Genomic DNA, 20071 nt, shown 5'->3' on the forward strand with positions numbered 1-20071 from the left:
TTAATCAATTATGCCCTCGCCCGGCATCTGCAGCCTCTCCGCCTGTAAACACCCTCCAGTGTCTCCCATCCCTAACTGCAGACACGCGTGCACACACACACACACACACACACACACCCCGCTTTGCAGAATGCAAAATTGCCGGCCTCGGTGTCTCGCCTCCGATGCTCCCGCCTGCGCACCCAGAGCCTCTGCGGCCTTCCCTGCTGCCCCAGAGGCGTCCCACTTGACCCGCCGCAGCGACTTACTTCTCAACCTCCGTCTTCACGGGGGTCCCCACGGCACTGGCGACCGATGGTCAGTTCCTTCCTTGCGTTTTGCTCCCTTGGTGTCTAGGTGCCTCTCGGTTTTTGTAAAGATGGGGGGCTTGAGGGTGTTTCTGGGTGTCAGGGCAGGGGCCGGGCGGTGGAAGGAGCTGGACATTTGGAGCCGGAAGGGGTGATGGGTAAGCAGGTGACAGGAAGCTCTTGGTCTCTGGGCCCCACCTGCCTTCTGGCAGCTTGTGTCCTTTGTAAACACCTCCCCTTGCTCATCCCTTAAATGCCGCCGTGCTGTGCTGCGAGGCGGGGTTTCCCTCCCACCGAATCTCCTGGTCCCCCTTCTTTGCGGGCCTACCACTCTCCACGGCCCCAGCTCCCCACGGAGTTCCAGCCACGTCCTTGCATCTCAAACTGGGCCCACGCCCCCTGTCCCTGGTCCTCTCGCCCCTCTCCCACCGGGTCCGTGGCTCCTGCACCCACTCAGGCCCTGGGGGCAACAGACCCTGACCCAGGCAGTGGAGGGGGTATGTGCATAGGCGGGAAGTCACAGCCCAGGAAAGTCAAGTGGGGAAACTGAGGCACGGGAGGGGATCACCCAGGGTCCTACGCAAATCCTGACATCCACCAGCAGGCCCTCAGCAGGGATTGCGCCAACGTGGAGCCCGGCCGAGTGTGAGGCTCCGCTCATGGGTGGTTAGGGGTGCTCCCCGCAATCATGGCCCGGGAAGGTCCTTCTGCTGGGCACTGCTCCCAGGTTAGTGAGGGTCAGGGTCACAAGAGCCCCCGCCAGGAGACCCGGCTTCAGACCTCTGCCCCCAGGAGGCTTCTCAGCCTCGGGTTCCCTGCCCGAGATGGAGGCAGTTGGATTCAGTGATGCTCTAGGTTGTGTGGGCTCTCCTGTGGTCCCTGCTCTGCGGCCCGGATGCCTACCTGAGCATCTACAGCAGCTGGCTCTGTGCCCTCTGCTCCCAGCACGTCGAGAGGACAGACGGGGTCGCCCTGGACTTGGGGGGGTCCTCAACCAGCGCCTCCTCCGCCAGCGATCCCGGGTTCCAGTGCAGGTGATGGCGCCCCCTTGCCCCCAGGGCCCCCAGGGTGACTGCCTGCTGCTTCCTCACACTCTGCCCACATCTCTGTAAATAGCCCTTTATTAAACCCTCCCCGAATTAACCACCTTGTGTGCGCCATCTGTTTCCTGCTGGGACCCCGCCTGAATCCTGCGGGCCTCCCCATCCGTGCAGTTCGGTTCGTGGTCTCCTTGTTAACGCGAGCTGTCAAGCAGGGAAGAGACTGGGCACGGGTCCCCGGCGATGGACAGATCGGAGGTGCTGGGCCAGGAGGCAGGCGGGTCTGCGGGAACCCCGATGGCCTTTCCAGCAGGCGCGGTGCCTGCGTCCTGTGGCCTCATCAGCGACCCAGTTTGAGGGGTGCGGCAGGACCAGATCCGGAGCTCCTACTAAGGGCTGGGGCTGTGCAGAGCCCCGCTCCCAGGCCGGGGCCACCACCCCAGAGGGAACGTACAGTGGCCCAGGGAGCCTGAGGCTGTCCCTCAGCCTCCCCACTCGGGCCCCGTGCCCCTTCCCCCTCCTGCTGCCCTGCCTGGTGCAGACAAAGTACAGAGGAAACCCACCCGAGATCATCCCCCACCTTGTCGGGTTAGCAGGGAGGAGAGGCCGGGGGAGCATGTGCTGGCAGGGGCCCCCGCACAGCGTGCACGGATCGATGGGGCCCCGTTGCTGGCCGCAGACGGCGGAGGCTGGTGCCCGCTGCTCGTGGAGGAAAAGGCAGAAGGAAGTAAAATACAATCAGAAATAATTGGCCCATCGGAGAGAGGCAGGGGAAAGGTGTTGAAAAGAAACTCATCTACAGGCTGGAGGAAATCTTTGCCAGGAAGAGGGGCTCCCCGGGCTTTAAAAGACCATTTCGGATCTCCAAGGCGCCCCCACTCCTGCCAAATGCATCCTCATCGATTCCCCGATAAGATGGTGCAATTCAGCTCCACGAACACTTCAGGAGAACCCGCCGTGTGCCTAATTCTGAGCGCGCAGCCCCCGGGGGAGCTGAAACGGGTTTTGAAAAGGCAAGACTTCTTTCCCTCCCTCCCTCCCTTCCTCCTCCCTCCCTCCTTCCCTTCTTTCCTTCCTCCCCCACCCCTCCTTTTCTCCTTTTCTCTACCTTCCTTCTAGGAAGAGTTAGAATAGGAGCGTGCACAGGACGGCGCTTGCAGAAAACCTCTGTCTGACTCCTGCCCTGTGCACTCCAGGGAGTCGGAAGGCCCAGATGCGGCCTCCACTGACAGAGTCTGGGGCTTGGACCGGGGTGGTGGGGGCTAGGATGGGGGTTTGGGAGTGACAGGAGAGCTCTTGGAGGGGTACGACCGCTAGGACTCGGGGCCTGTGTGCCCATGGATGGGGCCAAGGCTGAGCGAGGGAGGAGAGTCCAGGTCTCGGGCCCCTCTGGGCCCTGGCGGCCCTCGAGGAGGCCAGAGGACCTCAGAGAGAGATGAGGATTTCCAAGAGGCTTCGGGGCAGACGTTCTGGAGCAGTGGGGCTGCCCCCATCCCCTGGCCCCGGATTTGGAGTAACAAAGGCTGAGAGGGTTGGACTCCATCGTGTCTGTGGCTGAGGAGGGCGAGGCCTGGGACGGGGAGGTGGGGAGGGGGTGAGACGTGCCCAGCCCCAGGAAGCAGTCCTGTCTCCCAAATCTCCTGCGGCTGCAGCGGTACATGGAGGATCGCGCCCTCAGTCCCAGTGGGAATCGTGTTCTAGTGACGTGATTTCTTCTCTGTTCTGAGTCTGTGGGCTCTCGGGTCAGACCTGGGGGTTCCTCACACACTGTCCATCGCCGGCTGTTATAGTCATGCTGGCTGGGCACCAGGCTTCAGCAGTCTCGTCCTGCTTCGCCAGCGCCTTGCTGTGTGACCTAGGGAGAGTCGGTCAGCCCCTCTGGACACCGGCATCAAGTTCTGTGACTAATAGTGTCCCTTATAGATGAAGAAGGAGGAGGAACCAATGTTTCTGGGGCAGGGATCAAATTAAAGACTTATCTCGAAGACCGAACTTGAGTTTGGGCACCAAGCAACCCCATGTGAGTTGGGTGGGGGGAGCTGGGGTCAGCGAGGGCTGGATGTCCCCTGCCCCCCATCCCTAGCTGAAGCGTGGCGGCAAACAGCTAGGTAGGGCCTCTGGAGGCGCGGAGCGTCACCATAGGAACAGGCTCTTGGAGTGCACGCAGAGGAGCCAGGCTCTGGGGGAGGTGGGCAGGGGGGGCGGGGAACAGTGGGGGTGCTGCTCCCCACATTCCACATTCCTCTTAGAAGAGGAACTGAGAGGCCTCAGTTGGGAGAGGACACGGTGGGGCTGCTCCTGCAACCTTAGGAGCCCCTCCCTTCAAGAAACCCCGTTTTGGGGAGTCAGCAACCCCTGGAACCCAGAGATCAGAGGTGGCCAGGGGGCACTGGCTAGAGAAAGCCACACGACCTCGGCCAGTTGCTAGGACACAGGATGTCTCTGAGGGGCCCACGGTAACCCTCAGAGAACACTTTGTACCTTATTCATTTATTCATTAATTCACTTAATCCACAAACACGTCGTGGGCAGCGCCGCAGGCCCCTGGCGGAGGGGCATAGGGCCGAGGAAGGCGCCCCTGGCCCTGCCGAGGTTGGACACACGTGCAAAATCCATTAACACCAGGTGGGAAGTTGTGTCCCAGGCTGACGGTGACGCCGGGAGAGGCTGGGGCGAGGCCAGAGGCTCACTGGTTTCCAGTCCTGGGCCAGTCCCACGGCAGGTGAGCTGAGGGCTTTGGAGGGTGGGAGCTGGGAAGACAGGGTGGGAGGGGAGGCCTTGGGGGAGGAGGGGAGAGCACAGCAAGTACATGGCCCTCTGACCTCCCATCTGCCGGTCCCAGGGCCCCACCTGGGCATGAGATGGTGCCTTCCTTTCCGAGAGATCCCTAATGTTTAGGACGTAGTAGCACAGTGAAAACATCGTTGGATATAATTGAATGAAAATGCTAATGCCTTCTTACAAATAAGAGAATAAATATAGTACGAGAACATCTTAAATTCCTCGAGAGCTATGTGTTTTCACATCCCTAAACTTGACAGGTATGCCAGGCCGCACCATAATAAACAGCTCCCTGTTCATAGGCCCAGGCAACGGAGATGGAGAGGCCGGGATCCTGCCACGGTCCCCCTAAAACCTTCTAAGCTTGGGGTCCTCCTTCCAGCGGCTCAGGCCTATCTCCACTTGATCAGGGGCACGTCGGGGGTGCCTCTGCAGGGCACGGTGAGCTGGGCCCTCCAGTGAAAGTGGGTAGGCAGGCACTGCAGCGATGGGTGGGAGCAGCCTGGCCTGGTTCCCAAGCCTCAGTGCAAGCCTGGGCAAGACGTGTTCGTGGGTCGACCCTGGTATGAGAAAAGGGAGACTCTTGTTCCCCAGGATGTTTGCCAAGGTAAGGGAGGCTGTAGAGAATATTTAAGAACAGTTAAGAGGGCTTTTTTCTTTTTTTTCTTTTTTGGATTTATTTATTCATGAGAGAGACAAAGAAAGGCAGAGACACAGGCAGAGGGAGAAGCAGGCTCCTTGTGGGGAGCCCGATGTGGGACTTGGTCCCAGGACCCTGGGATCACGCCCTGAGCCGAAGGCAGATGCTCAACCACTGAGCCACCTACGTGCCCCGTTAGGGGCTTTATATCCGAAATGCCCAAAGTTCTGTAAGCCTCCTTCTCCAGCCCAACTCCATCTCTGTGCGTGTGTGTGCATACAGAGGCTCTCCGTAGTGGCACACCCTGGTGAGCTCCAATGCGTGTGGGGGGTGGGGACACTCAGTCCCAGGACCCCCCCATCCAGGAAGCGCTCAATCTCCCTTCCCAAGGGTGGGGGGTGCTCCCCCTTGGCTCACCTCCCTCCCTTGTCAGGGCTACATCTCACAGGTCTCTAAGCGTGAAGTGTCCCCAAGCCCCCAACCTTTGGAGGTGAGGGGCCACCTTGGACTCCATCACTGAACCCCCGACCACCCCCCCATCAGAGCCCCCACACACAGTAGGCACTCAGCCGACGCTCGGTGGATGAAAGACTACATTTAAAGAGGTGAGCCTCTGCTCTATGGAAAATTAACTTCTGGGAATTTCTGATGAATGAAGAATTAATGTACTTTCTGCCCAAGCCTGCATCGACAGGCGAAGTGATGAAAAGACTCCTTTTTCTCCTCTGGTGGTGATCCCCTCCCTCCCAGGTGAAGGGAGGAGGGGGAGTTTCCCCACGAGGTGCAGGGGTGGGGCGGGGAGCTGTTCCTAACCCTTCTGGAGACCCCAAGAGCTCCCCACGCGCACGGCATGACTCAGTGGCGCCCTTTAAGGGGAGAATTTGATTGATGACGTGGACAATTAGACTTGTGAACGTGGCATCCGCGTCGATGGCAATGGTGAGAAAGGAAGCGAGAAAATCTATTTCTGAACGCTGCCATCGATGGGGCGGCGAGGCCACGTGCGCCCCCCGCTCCCTCGCGCGCCCCGAGGCCCGCAGCCGGGCCGGCCGTCACGAGGCCGCCGCCTTCCCTTCCCCGCCCGCTGGCTCAGCGCCCCGCCACTTCAGCCTGAAGAGGCTTCTCTCTGATTGAACTTGAAACCAAGCCTTCGTGTTCTCGAGCCTAAGTGTACCGGGGTGCGCCTCTCCCTTCCCTCCACCCTCCGCCCCCGGGACCCCCTCCCCTCGCAGGAGAAAAGAGAATTTCTCTCTTCAAAGATGAACTTCAGCTTGGGGGAGAGAATGGGAATCGTGGCTGCTGGGCATCTCTTTGGTGTTGGCGTCAAGCCCCCGCAGCCCCCCAACGGCTGGGCTGCGCCCCCGCCCATGGAGGGGAGGGCAGGGCCCTGCTGGTGCCCTTGGGGTCCCCCCCACTGTCTGCCCACACCCCCCGCCAGGCCCTGCTCACTCTTGCCACCCCCCTTGGCTGAGCAGGGAGCCGGCGCTGGGATTCCCAGTAGGGGCAGGTTCAGATCCCAGCTCTGCTCCTCATTAGCTGCACACCTGCGTCCACCCCCAGCCCCCCTTGTCTTCAGGCCTCCTCGTCCTCATCTCTGAAACGGGCCTCCCAGTCCTGACCCAGCTCAGCTTCGAGGAGGCCCTGATCAGACGGCCTCTGCTGGGGGGGTGAAGCCAGAATCTGATTCCAAGGGGGCAGAGCAAGAGGCAGAAGAGGTAGCCCCCGCTTACCACCCCCCACCACCTCCGGGGCCGTGGCCTGGTTGTGGGGAGATCCCCGCCCCCCTGTGTCCAGATGGCAGGTCTGGGGCTGCAACCCGGAGAGCTGAGGCTTTGGATGCCCGTCCTGCCTTGTTCAAAGAGCTGTCTCTTCGGGAAGAGCTGCATCTCGGACAGGGCCGGGGAAGCTGTGTCCTCTTTCAGAGGGAGGATGTGGAAGGTGTGGTGTTTGGGAGAGGGAGGGGGAAGGGGGAACAAAGGCATCTGGGAGTCTGCCGGGCCTCGGTTTCCCCGACTGTAAAATGTTCCACCAGGACTGAATCAGTGGAGATGCAGAGACCTCCGAAAGCCATGACCCTGTATGTGCAGAGACAAAGCCTCGGGTTTTGGAGATTCCCAATCGTAGGGGGATGCAAGGCGGATGTGAAGATGGGGTGGGGTGAAGGCCCCCCGCCCCCAGCTGCCTGGCCCCCTGCTCTGCATGCCCAGGACTTGCTGGTCTCCAAGGCCCTGGAGCTGGACCTCCAGCTGGACCCTGCTGGGCTTCCTTGATCAGCAATTCTGCCTTTAATCAAGTGGTCTGGTGCAGGCTGGGGGCAATGTCAGTGTTTGGATGGGGGAGGAGAGGGAATGAGGGGGAGAGAAGGGCCTGGAGATAACGTTTCTTTGGTTCCCTCGGAAAACTTTCACCCCTCACCAGCTGCCTTGCTGCCGGGTGGAGGGAAGCCTCCAGGCAGAAGGAACGGAGGACTCAGGGGCCTGGGGCTGCAAGCAGAGCCCTTCAGCTTGGCAGAGGGAAGGCGCCCGACCTGGAGGCCAGAACCCGAGTCGCAATCCAGCTCCATGGGGGGCAGGCTTTGTCCCTGATACCTGTGTAGACCACCGGCCAAGCCCCGCAATGCTGAGCAGCTGGCCACGCGTTTCCTGAGGGCGGGGGCTGCTTGCCTCCTCTGCGATCCCTCTGTTCTTTGGAGGGAAGGAGGGGGCGGGGGGGGGGGGAGGTGAGGAAGGGGAGGGGTGCACAGCTAAAGGAGGGGGTCGCCCTGACTCCTCCAGCCCTCAGGGTCTGCTTGCGCACAGCAGGCGGTGCTGACTTGTGTCCCCAAGGGACCCGGTTGGCATTTTCAGGCTTTCTGTGCAGGGTTGAAGCTTGTGACAATCACCAACCTCCCGTCTCCCCACTGCTCCTAAGCTACCCTTTCTCACTGTCTGCCTGCTGAAAAGAAATCTCCAGTCTCCTGAATTTACAAACACTTTCCTGAGACCCACAGAAACCAACAGAGAGCCCCAGGCTTATAGGTCTTGAAACGCAAGAAAGCCTCCCCCCAGCAGCGGCCCTGCGGGGGGCTCTAAAGAGGGCCAGATAGGAACAGCCCCCCCAGTTCTCCCTAGCCTGCTGGGGTGGAGACCCAGCGCCAGGCGGCTGCTGGAGGAAGGGCAGGAAGGGCCCAGGCCTTGTAAGTGCAGTGGTTTTCTACTTAGCAAAAGCCAGAGCTCCCTTTGGGGACAGGTGGGGCATCCCTGTTTATAGACGAGGAAACTAACTGGGGCTCTGAGGGGGAAGTGACTGGCCCAGGGCCCTCAGCAGGCAGGGGATGGAGCAGGGATTAGCGAGCAGGTGCCAGCCAGCCAAGGCATTGCCCTTTCAGCCTAAGCCCCTGACATTTGGACACGGATGCCCTCGGGTGAGACTGCCCTCCTCAGGCCTCCCTCCCTTTCCAGAACTGGGGAGGGCAGCTGTGGGAAGGGACGGAGAGATGGGAGGGAGGGGTCTAGATGAGGGTGCACTTGATGGCAGCAGCCGACCGGCTGGTGCGCCACACAGTCCACAAGGCACCTCGTGACTTGGTCTGGGAGGAGGCCCTCACCCTGGGCCGCTCAGCCCAGAGATCCCCCGCCCCTCCTTGGAGTCTGGCTGAGAACCCAGCCCTTCCCAATCTGCCCGCTGTGTAGGATAATTTTGGAGGCTGAGGTCAGGGTCCTTGGAGGGAAGAAAGGGGGGGCGGGGGTCAGGGAAGCTGGGGCGATCTGTCTCCATGCGGTGGACAGTTGAACCTCCAGGCCCGACCAGCCCGTCACCCTCTCGTTGGAAACCCCTGGGTCTTGGGCAAAAGACCTTCTAACTCTGACCTCCAGTATCTTCATTTGAGAAGAGTCCCCGGAAGAGACTGGAGTAATGGAAAGGAAGGGGCACAGGGTGGGTGACTGCTCCCTCCAGCCTGTTGCTTAAGCCATTCCCAACGGCATCCCCCCCGCCCCGCCCCGCTGTTTCTGGGCCTCCTGCGTAGAACACCAAGGAAGAAGCACTTTCCTCTAGGGGAAGGGGGTGGGGGCTTCCAGCCTCTGTGGAGTTGGCCCAGGGCAGCCCCAGGGTCTCCACCCGGGGCGTGTGTCCTCCCACAGGTGACTTCCTTTGGGAACACAGACTTAGGGCCTTAGGGACCCTGGGCCTGGGGACTCCCCGTGGCCTCACTTCCCATATCCATCCTGAGGATGGAGAGTATGTCTTCAAACCTGCCAGGGCCCTGGGAGGTGGTCTGAAGGCCTAGACCCAGCGACCCCATGACCAGAGTGGCAGAGACCACTCACCCATCTCACTGTGGTAGAGGGAAGGCTATGACGTGGGTGGGCACCCACTTCCTGTACCTGGGATCTATATGCAAACTAGTCCGTGCAAATGAAACATACATAAGTGACCCATCTATAGGTCATGACCTCCTGGGGCCCTTCCCCAGGAAGTTAAACACCTTTCGTCCCCTTCTACTGCCCTGGACCCCCACCCACCTTTCCCTATCCCTGCCTCCGGCGCCCTGATCAAGACAGGGTCTAGTGGATCTGCCCAGGAGAATCCCTAAACCCAGGCTGGGGGCTCTGCCCAGGAGCTCTTGGGAGGGAGGGGTGGATCTCTGGCAAGGTCAGCATCCCCACCCCCACACCCCCCGTGACTCCTCTGGAGGCCTCCCAGTGGGTCTGGAATATGTGCCGAGTGCTTGGTGTGCAGCTGTGTGAGTGTGAGCGGACTTGTGAGCTTGCCCACATGTGTCCCCGTGGGCAAGGATGAACGTGACCGGGTTTGCGCGTGTGCTGGGTGACGGTACCTTCGTGTTCTGATGAGTGTGTAACCACGAGCCTGTGATTCGTGAGTCTGGGGGGCCTGGGTGTGCGTGCTTGTGACTCTCACGTGTGTGGGCCCTACACATGTGTGTGAGAGTCTGTGGTGTCTGCGTCTGCGTCACCAAGGCCCTGACCAGGTCTGCCCGGTGTCTGAGTGGGTGTCTGTGTGTTTACAAGTGAATTCGCATGTTCAGGTGTGCACGTGGCTCTGCACGTGCCTCTGCGTGGACGGGTGGGCACACGCGGAAGGATGCCCGGGGTTTCATAACCGTGTGTCCGCTGGCCTCCCTGCGTGCCTGTGACTGAGCATGTGGCGCTTCTGACTGTTTCTCTAACCTGCGTCTGCCGGCGGTGTGCGCTGGTGGTGTAGGGTGTGTGTGTGTGTGTGTGTGTGTGTGTGTGCGTGCGCGCGTGTGTGCGCGTGTCTGCATTTTCCTGCGTCTCTGCGGCCAGGGTAGGGGGCTCTAGGGCTCCTCATCGGTGCGTTCCGAGCGCGGATGCGGATCGCGCGGGCCGCGTCCCCAGAGTGCGCATTTGTGTCTCCGGGCCGGGCCGGGCCGGCGAGCCATGGCGTGCGTGCTCGGGACCTTGGCCATAAGTGCCCTGGTGCTGCTCTGCGTGCTTCTGTATTCCGAGCGCGTGCTGGCGCCCGGCTGGGGGCTGCGGCCCGGCCCCGGCTCGGTCCCCGCCGCCTGTCCTAAGCGGGCCCGGGCGTGCGCGCCCGCGGGCCGTCCCGCGTCCAGAGCGTGTGCCCACCGCGCGCGGGGTACCTGTGCCCGTCTAGCCAAGAGCGCTCCGTGCGCGCGGGCGGCTCTCCGGGACGCCGCAGCGGCGGGGGGCGGCCCCGCGAGGGGCGGGGGTCACCGGGACTGGCCGGCGCCGGCCCCGTGCGCGCGGAGGCGGGGGCGGGGGGCGGGGGCCGCGGGGGGGCGGCGGTACGAAAAGGGCGGCGCGCGCGGCGGCGGCGGCAGCTCGGCGGCGGCGGCGGAGAGCGCAGCGCGCAGCCCGGTGCAGCCCTGGCTTTCCCCTCGCCGCGCGCCCGCGCCCCCTTCCGCGTCCGCAACCAGAAGCCCAGCGCGGCGCCCGGAGCCGGACCCGCGCCCGCGCCGCTCCCGGGACCGCGACCCCGGCCGCCCCGCGATGACCGCGACCGCAGCCCTCCTGCCCGTCCTCTTGCTCCTGCTGGCCTTCGGCCACAGTGTCCATGGTGAGCCCCCCGCCGGCGGCCCGGCTCGCGCCCCCTCTGGGGAAGCCCGCGGCGCCCCCCCTCCCCGGCCGCCCGATGCCCCGCGCGCCCCGTCCCGTGCGCCCCAACTCCGGCCCGTCCCGCCTAACCCTAAGCCCCGCGCGGGGCCGCCTCGCCCTCCCCGCCGCCCTCGCATGCCCGGCGCGGCCCTGGGGGTCCCGGGGGCAGCGGAGGTGTGCGGACCGCGCCCCCCGCGCCCCCGCCCCAGCCCCTTCCCACCCCGCAGAAGTGGCGCTCGCAGGGGTGCCGGTGCGCGGAGACAGGAGGTATGGAGAAGCGAGGTGATGCTCGGGAGCCCTGTGTGGAAATGCTCAGGGGTGCAACTTTGGGGTGTCGCGGCGTGCGCGTGCAGGAACAGGTCTGTGGGGGCCGCGGGGGGTGGCTTTGCCGTCGCAGCCCCGAATTCCGCGCGCGAGGAGCCCCAGCGCGAGCCCCTCCCGCGCGCGCGCGCGTGGCGTTCCTCTAGGTGAGGGGCTGCGACACTTCTGTCTGCAGCGGCCATCTGTCTCTGACAGAGAGAGTTGCCCCTTCCCGCAGTGCCCCCCGCCCCCACTGCACCAGTGCCGAGGGGGGGGCCGTCTGGGAAGCTGGGGAGCTGATGGAAGTGGATGCACACAGTAGGCACCCTCCAAGTGTCCGATGGTGTCAGAACGGCAAAATCTGTTTTGCAAAAAAAACCTTGCGTCTTTTGAATATGAAGAGTCTGGGGTAGGGGAAATGGGGGAATTTGACCTGCGTGCCTGGTTTAACTGGGATTAACCTTAAAAAAAAAAAAAAAAAAAAAGAGAGAGAGAGACCCTGATGCTTACCTGTGGGGCTGCCAGGTGAACCCGTCTGGCCTTTTCCGAAGCTGGGTATCTCAGAATCTGCTCCCCATTTTAGCTCACTTTGCAAAAGTGAGGGTTTGGCTGCGTGCCCAGGGGTCAGAATCCTTCCATTCACTGTCTCCCCTCTCCCCGCTATTAGCGTTTGAGGTTTCGTAATTTGGGGGAGCGTGTGTGTGGGGGGGTGGAATTAGGCGTCTGACCTGCTCCTAGGAACCAGGCAGTGTACTGTGGTCACTCCATAGCCGGGACCATGGCAGAGATTTTTTGTCCCCCCTGAGTGGGCTGACGTGAAGTGCCTACTGTGTGCCAGGCTGGTCGGACCTCGGGGGGTCCTTGGCTCCCTCCAGGGAGGCCGGGGGCTGCTTGGGAGAAGACCTGCTTTGCCTTGGCCTCCGGGGCCTTGTGGGGTGAATGGTGTAACAACCTTTCTTGTGCCTCAGGAGCTGAATGCTTCCCGGCCTGCCACCCCCAAAATGGATTCTGCGAGGATGACAATGTTTGCAGGTAATGGGGTGCTTCCCCAGAGGCAGCTGTAGGGGGTCAGGGCAAAATCCTGGGGAGTCATGGCGTCAGGCAGGAAGGGGGGGGTGCTTGGCTGCTGGGCTGCAGCAAACAGCTTCCTCGCCCCCGCAGGAACTGGTGGGGGGGGTAGCGAGGGGGAGAAGAGGGCAGGGGACAGTCGCGACTCCTGTCTGCCGTCTCAGAAGTGGGGGTGTCTGGAGAGCCCCTTGCAGGGGGAGACCACTGCAGGCCACTGCGGCAAGATGCAGTGCTCTCCCAGGCTCTCAGGGACCCCTCTGTCTGGTCCTCTGTTGACGCTTTTCTGTTCAGGTGACTGGTATTTGCTTCCTGGGACCCACCGGCCTGGTACTGTGCAAACACCCCCGAGGGATCTTGGCTCCGTAGAAGGCAGCCTCAGCACCCTGTCCACTCCTGCCCCTCCTCACATGTCCCCATCTTTCTCCCCCCACCCCCTGCAGGTGCCAGCCTGGCTGGCAGGGTCCCCTGTGTGACCAGTGCGTGACCTTTCCCGGCTGTGTTAACGGACTCTGCGTGGAACCCTGGCAGTGCATTTGTGACGACGGCTGGGACGGCAACCTGTGCGACATAGGTTGGCATGTGCCCCCGCCCACCCCACCCATCCCTGCCCTGGGCGCCCAGCCACCTCCTCCCAGCCTGTGGCTGCCTCCCCTCCCCCTCCCGCCTTATTCCCACGCACCCCGGGCTCTGTACGGTAATGATCTGTTTATTACTTCCCCGCTGCTGCCCAGAGCCTCCTCACAGGTAGGGCCTTAATTTTGCTCCCCTCCGCGTCGCCCGCACCCAGAGAAGGCACTTTGTGGGGGCTGGCAGGGAGCTGCCTGTTGAATAAAGAGTCACGAAGAAAGCACACGCCACACAAAGCCGAGAGAGAGAGTAGAGACCTGGCTAACCTGTCCGGGTCTCTAAAACTCAGAGGGGGTAAGGATGGGGGTGGGGGTCACAGAGCTAAGCCTCTGAAAAATCCACACAGAAGGCTGGTAAGGAGGCTGCAAAAACACGCAAACAAACAAACAAACAAACAAGGGGGGGTGAGTGCTGAGCCTGGGGGTGCAGGACGGGGGTGGGGGGAGCCCGAGCTGTGTCAGGGCCGGTAGGATGGGGCTGGCCTCGGTCAGGTGTAGGGGGAGGCGGGGGGTCCACGAGGGCTGAGAAGTGGTCAAAGTGCAGATTGGTGTTATCTGTTGATTTCATTAATTTATGCAATCTTTGTCCTCCATTACCATGAGCAATTGAGAGTTGGCTGTCACTGCAGTTCTAGGCTGCAAAATGTCCATCTGAGTCCATTCTCATCTGGCAGAACCTGCCCTGAAGCCGGGGGCAAAGTAAAGTCCTCGACAAAACTCCCAGCGACGTAGGCAGCTGCCACAGGGCCTTCGTCCCTCGGTCCTCAGCACTGGCAGGGACAGGGGTACCGATAGGGAAATCGAGGCTCGGGGAAGTCTAAAGGCCGTGCGTAGGGACCCATGAGGAGTTGTACAGAGAGGGTGGCTAAAATCCCTTCTCCTAGCCCCAGAACTGGGGGAGCTGTCATTTGTGGCTGCTCCAAATCCCCTCCCTTAAGGAAAATACAAGCACATGTTGGGACCACACCCCCAGCCCGTATCGCCGAGGCAGGGCTCTCCTAATCGAGCCCCCCCATCACATTGTCTCGGGTCCTTAAAGCCCCCCCACCCCCAGCCCCGATGATACAGGATTTTACCCGCAGCTGACTCATGCTCTAGCCAGCAGCTCTGCTGCCCCTCAGCACGGCACCCTCTGAGCTGCTTTGGGACCCACAGGATCCCAGAAAAGCTTCCTCTTGGGGTCAGGGCTCTTAGCCTGGAGCCCATTCTCTTTGGTGTCTGGTTCAGGATTACCCCCCCCCCCCCCCCCCCCCCCGCCATGGAAGTTTCCAGACAAAATGTCCCCTGCTCCCTGGGTTGACAAAGCCTCTCAGCCTGGGACGTGGGGTTGGGAGGAAACAGCCCTCCGGGTAATTAGCAGCTCTCTCCCTTTCTCCTGGCGTCTGAGGCTGTCGGGGCCACAGCTGCTGCCCTAGCGGAGACCCCCGGCAGCTTTCTCCTCGCCCTGGCTTAGTCTGTGCTACTTTTGGGCTGGAAGGAGTTGGGAAGAGTGGGCTCATCCTCTGCTGGTGGGGCCGGACGCTGCGGAGAGGGGATGGGGGGCTTGCTAGCTCTTCAGCTGAAATTTAAGATTCAACCGTCAGGGATGGGGTTGCTGGGAGCACAGGATGGGGAGCCCACTGCCGAGGCTTCGCCTGCTGGCTGAGCCGGCACCTTCCCGTAATGATAAATCCTCTTTATGTTTCCTTATACCAAGCCGGGCTCCCAGGGAGTGCTTCGTGGGCTCTGGATAGGCCGCAGCATGGCGTTCGGGCTTTTCCTTATTGGTTGATTGCCATCTTCCCTCCACGAGGGTGAGGGTCTCTTTAAAAAAGGGGAAAGAAAAAAACCTGCACAAAAAATCTACACACGTGTGGCCTCTGCACCCGGGGACCCCCCACCCACCCTGCCTTGGCTTGCTGCGTCTCTGGTTGGCCCTGGCTTTGTATTTGGCAGGTGCTCCAGGGCAGCTCAAATGTAGGAAGCTGAAGCGAGTAGGTCCCCCCCCAAACAAAGACCTGCCAGGGAGAGCCCCTCCTTTTGTAAGTGGGGAAAGTGAGGCAGAGACTGGGAGGAGCTGAACTCTGAGGCCGGCTGGGGCCCAGCAGAGGAAAGGTCCCTCCTGGCCCTGTTCGGGGGGGGGGCTGGGGTCTCCACTGGCAAAGAGCCCCTGACCCAGGCCCCTTTGTTCAGCTGTCCCTGGCTCTCGGAGCCCCGCATAATGAAGTGTGCATGATGGGAGGTGTAAAAAAGGCGGCGGAAATGTAGCAGTGCTCATGGAAACCCACACGGACAGGAGAGCACTCAGATACTTCTAATTTCGCTGCCTTCAAAAGATACAGCCTTTTTATCACGAGCCCCTCGGTTCCGATCCTGAGCGCAGAAAGAGCGACCACCAGGAGGTGGAGGCGGTGCTGGGGCTAAATCACGTTTCTTGATTCCCCCCAACAGGAGTCTTCCCATGTCTCCGTTTCTCCCCCTCCCCTCTATGATGGCGAAGTATGAAGGGCAGCTGGTGTTTCTAACAGCTGGGCTGCACGATTGCCCTGAATGGCAGGGACCCCTCCACCCCCAAACAGGAGAAGCTGGACATGACCATTTTGGGCAGGGGAGAGGCAGGCACTGGGGAACCTTGGCCCCGCACACACCGGTTTGGGGGCAGGAAGGGGTCTGCAGTGACGGTCATGCTGGTGACCTGATGCCAGGAAAAGGGGGCAGCTGTCCTGGGCTGAGGATCAGTGACCTAACACAGGGGAGCCCCTTCAGCTCTGTGAGCTGCTTCCCCACTGCAGAGGTTTGCGGGGGTCACGACACGCTCTTCCTCAGGACTGTGTTTGGTGACCATTGGCAGTGGCCGCGAACAGAGACATCGAGGCAGCTCACTTGGGGTCCCTCCCACCCCCACTCCACCAGCTGGAGGGCTCTGTCCCTGCGCCCCATCCAGAAAGCTCTCCTTCCAGCCTGTGTGCCGGAGGGGGTGACAAAGTCTGCTCTTTCCTCCCCATCGCAGACATCCGGGCCTGTGCCTCGGCCCCCTGCGCCAACAATGGCACCTGCGTGAACCTCGATGCCAGCCACTACGAGTGCTCCTGCGCCCCTGGGTTCTCGGGCAAGGACTGTCAGAAGAAGGACGGGCCCTGCGTGATCAATGGGTAAATATTCTTTCTGACTCTGTGTGATCTGATGAATGCTGCTTTGATTCCTGCTTCACACCCCTAAAGACCCTTTCAGCCTAGCCCAGTCGGACCCGTTGCCTGACAAAAGACCAAGTAAGTGCCCATCCCGCAGCCCCGCGGGGGGCCGTCCCAGATCAGGGTATTTGCGGGGGGAGTGTGTCATTTCCATCATTTCTGAAATGACCCCGGAGGTGATTGCATATTCCCTCGCTGGGTGTGTGCGCGGGAGGGTACAGGGTACCCTGGGCCTGCCGTCCAGGCCAGCGGTGGGGAGGCGCTGGTGGGGGCAGAGGTCCCTGGGGCCGAGGCTCTTTGTGAAGCCCACTCACTGCACTTTAGGGGGGTGGTTTGGGGGAACGGACAGGCTCTGCAGCTGGGTTTTGGGGGATGTTTAGGGAGACCTGCCAGGCTGAGGAGGTGGAGAGAGGAGGGGCCTTTGGCCAGCGGGGTCCGCGGCGGGGCGGGGGGTGTCCAGCGCTTAGCTACCCTCAGTGGGGCGGAGGCTCGGGGACGCCTGAGCAGGGGGCAGCACAGACAGAGGGGCCGCTGGCTTTCTGGCAGCCAGGCCATTTCCGGCCCTCCTCTGTTTAGCTCCACGGAGCCCCCAGCCGTCCAGTCCACGGGGGCTTGGGCGGCGGTCCCCGGCCAGGAGCTGGGGGGCGGGGGGTGGGGGCAGAAGCTACCAGGCGGAATAAGCTTATCTTGACCTGACATTCCAGGGGGCCGTGGAGGACCCTGGAGCCAGCAGAGGCCACAGACAGGCATTTATGCAGCATCTAACGATCAGTGTTCAGAGGGGGTCAGAGGAGCGGCCGGGCGGCGGCGGGGGGAGCACAACGGAAGCCCACGTCTGCCTCTTAGCGGGATGGGAAAATACGGAGCAAAACCTTTACAATATTTTGCTTTTCTCTCCAACCAACTTGAACGGTCTGTCAAAATAGAGCCCGGGGTCCTTGAAGTGCCTTCAGAGCCCGGCTCCTCTGCGGCCCTCACCCCTGAAGCGGCTGTGCCGAATTGGTGTGCTTCGAGCCCCTTTCTTCCCTGGGTTTTGGCATTTATCGGATGACAAAGGGTCCGCTCGTTTAAAAGCACTTACATTAAACGCTCCTGTGCTGTGCTCCGCTTTGAGCAAACAGCGCGGTCTGCACGCCGCACTTGGGTGAATGGCCCGCTATTACACAGCCGGGCACCGCCGGGCCGGGCCAGCGCACACAGACCGAGGCTGCCTTTCACTCTGAGTGTCCCCAAGGGCTTCCCGTACAATAGTCCGCAGGCTCTCCGCCGAAAGTGACAATACGAGTCACCATGAGGGTGGCAGCGTGGTGCGGGCAGCGGGGAGCGAGGCCCCCACCCCTGCCCTGCCCGGCCCTGCCCGCGGCCCGGGATGGAGCGGAGGGAGGGGGCTGGCGCCAGCCCTGGCTCATCACTAACTTTGCCTCTCTCAGCCTGTTTCCCCCCCGTCCAGTGACTAACCGTCAGGCCTCTGGTCGGAGAGATGACGTAGGAGGTGGGAGAGGAGACGGGCCTCGGCACGGGAGGCCAGGTGTGCTCCAGGCTGGCAGCTCGAGGGGGTGAGGCGAGCACCCCACACGGGCGGGCCTGCGTCCGCCTCGGCCGGCCCGGGAGCCCCTCGTGGGCGGGGGTCGCAGCAGCGCCCCGGCGTCCCCCCTGGCCGGCAGCAGCTCACGCACCGGACAGGCTGGCCTCCCCCCCACACCCGGGCACCACTGTCCTAGCCCAGCCCCCGAGGGCCCTTTACCGTGTCCCCCTGTTGTGTTGCAGTTCCCCCTGCCAGCACGGAGGCAGCTGCGTGGATGATGAGGGCCGGGCCTCCCATGCCTCCTGCCTGTGCCCCCCTGGCTTCTCAGGCAATTTCTGCGAGATCGTGGCCAACAGCTGCACCCCCAACCCGTGCGAGAACCAGGGCATCTGTACGGACATCGGGGGCGACTTCCGCTGCCGATGCCCCGCCGGCTTCGTGGACAAGACCTGCAGCCGCCCCGTGAGCAACTGCGCCAGCGACCCGTGCCTCAACGGGGGCACCTGCCTGCAGCACACCCAGGTGAGGTACGAGTGTCTGTGCAAGCCCGAGTTCACAGGCCCCATCTGTGGCCGGAAGCGTGCCCCGAGCCCCCAGCAGGTCACCCGTCTGCCCAGCGGGTACGGGCTGACCTACCGCCTGACCCCCGGGGTGCACGAGCTGCCGGTGCCCCAGCCCGAGCACCGCATCCTCAAGGTGTCCATGAAGGAGCTCCACAAGAACACCCCCCTCCTCTCCGAGGGCCAGGCCATCTGCTTCACCATCCTGGGCGTGCTGACCAGTCTGGTGGTGCTGGGCACCATGGGCATCGTCTTCCTCAACAAGTGCGAGGCCTGGCTGTCCAACCTGCGCTACAACCGCATGCTGCGCCAGAAGAAGAACCTCCTGCTGCACTACAACAGCGGGGAGGACCTGGCCGTCAACATCATCTTCCCCGAGAAGATCGACATGACCACCTTCAGCAAGGAGGCTGGCGAGGACGACATCTAAGCGGCGTCCCCACCGGCCCCTCTCTGTTCTCGGGGTCCCGCAGAGCTCACTATATGCGGTCTGTTCTCCTCTTTGTGCTGGAGTTTGCTCTATTTTGTGTCGAATCTGGTGAACGCTATGCTTCCATATATTATCTTTGTGTTGCTCTGTGACAAATGCAAATGCCAAAAGCATCCTCTTTCTCTCTCTTAATGCATGATCGATAAATAATAATAAGAATTTCATCTTTAAACGAGTAAAAGAAATTAGTATGTTATTCTAAACTCTCTAAACTTAAATCTAAAATCAAAAAAGACCAAAAAAAAACAAGGCAACTGAACCGGGACTGGGTGCCGACATCCCTCTCCGAGGGGTCTCGGCCACGGTCCTCGTGAAACCGTAACGAGTGCTGCGCATGACCGCTCACTGTGAAAAAGGCAAAAATCTCTTTCGTTCGTCCTCACACGCCACATCCAACGCGCACTCACATCCAGTTCAACACCGCAACCTTTAGATCTTTCCGATTGATTTGAGATTTTGGCAGAGTGCAGCGGCCGTGTGTCAGGCAGAGAGAGCCCCGGGCTGGCTGCTGGGGGGCCGGGACCTGCTCCCCGCCCTGCCACTAACTCGCTGTGCGATCCTTGGTGAGCCCCCGTCCCCACCCCGGGCCCACCTTCTGCCCCTCTTGCTGGGGGGGCAGGAACGCAGTGACCATCAAAGTTCTCTCTGGCACCAAAACTCTGAATGAAAGAACGAAGGGGTACGGACCAAAACAGTTCCTGACCCTGACAAAATTAGGATCTGATGAAGACAAAGTCTCATCCCAGGATCCACAGGTTCGGGCCTATCCTGGATGCACACTTGACGTATTGAGATCGATCCTAACTGCATTTCTCAAAGTGGGGGAGCCTCCTGGCCTGCTTTCTGTTTGGAAGCCCTCGGCCCGCTTTGAGTCACCTAGTGCAGTCTGGAGTTGCCACTTGGGCAGCCCCCAGCCACCCAAATCCCCAGCACTTTACCTGCCTCCTAACCCTGTAGATTAGAGATGTCCCTTGAAATTTAAATGCCCCTTGAACCGCAAGTGCCCCTGGCGAAATCTGAGCAGCAACACAGCCCTCACTAAGGTCTGCACAGGGTTTAGTGGAAATTGTCGCTTGTGGGGCATCTCCTAGTTCTGTGGCCAGAGGTCCCAGACCTGGTCTACACAGCTATGGATTTAATTTGTGTTGCTGAGTTAATAACGCTCAGATCCTGAAAGACCTAGCCAGCTTCTGAATTATAAATTAGACTTTTTTTTTTTTTTTAAAGAGCATCTATCTTTTTTGCAAAAATAGAAAGAAATGGGACAGAGTTCTGTTTAGCTCTCCAGCTCTTTAGGCTTGGGCAGCTAAACAGCCCTTGGGTACCAGTGAGAAATATTTTGCTTCTTAAATTAGTTGGATAGGAATCTATACTCTTAGCTTTATTGAGTATTACCTGCCGTGTTTACCTTGCTCCAAATATTTATTTCTGAATCATCATCACCATCTTCCTGGTCATTCAAATCACCCCACACACGTGGACATGCGTCACCGTCACCATACGACCA

The 20071-nt window shown here is 61.1% G+C and overlaps 1 protein-coding gene across 3 annotated transcripts; it reads left to right on the forward strand.

Moving 5' to 3' along the window:
* Positions 1–10636: 10636 nt before the first annotated feature.
* DLK1 (delta like non-canonical Notch ligand 1) lies at positions 10637–18980 on the forward strand. 3 transcript variants are annotated; one of them, XM_077910624.1, is made up of 6 exons: positions 10637–10787; positions 12094–12157; positions 12634–12764; positions 15809–15950; positions 17757–18036; positions 18256–18979. In XM_077910624.1, the coding sequence occupies exons 1-6, from the start codon at positions 10721–10723 to the stop codon at positions 18502–18504; spliced, it is 933 nt and encodes a 310-aa protein (XP_077766750.1). In that variant the 5' UTR covers positions 10637–10720; the 3' UTR covers positions 18505–18979. The 3 variants fall into 3 exon arrangements, with proteins under 3 accessions (XP_077766750.1, XP_077766751.1, XP_077766749.1); XM_077910625.1 differs by having other exon boundaries at positions 18262–18973; XM_077910623.1 differs by having other exon boundaries at positions 17757–18980.
* Positions 18981–20071: the final 1091 nt, after the last annotated feature.

The sequence above is a fragment of the Canis aureus genome, chromosome 9 (assembly GCF_053574225.1).
Source record: "Canis aureus isolate CA01 chromosome 9, VMU_Caureus_v.1.0, whole genome shotgun sequence".
Lineage (NCBI taxonomy): Eukaryota > Metazoa > Chordata > Mammalia > Carnivora > Canidae > Canis > Canis aureus.

What these genes read in the sequence shown, in the direction of transcription:
- DLK1 (XM_077910623.1), top strand. Translation starts at nt 10,721, where the DNA reads ATGACCGCGACCGCAGCCCTCCTGCCCGTCCTCTTGCTCCTGCTGGCC. An exon ending in GAGGATGACAATGTTTGCAG is followed by an intron (nt 12,158 to 12,633) that starts GTAATGGGGTGC and finishes CACCCCCTGCAG; the next exon opens with GTGCCAGCCTGGCTGGCAGG. An exon ending in CGGCAACCTGTGCGACATAG is followed by an intron (nt 12,765 to 15,808) that starts GTTGGCATGTGC and finishes TCCCCATCGCAG; the next exon opens with ACATCCGGGCCTGTGCCTCG.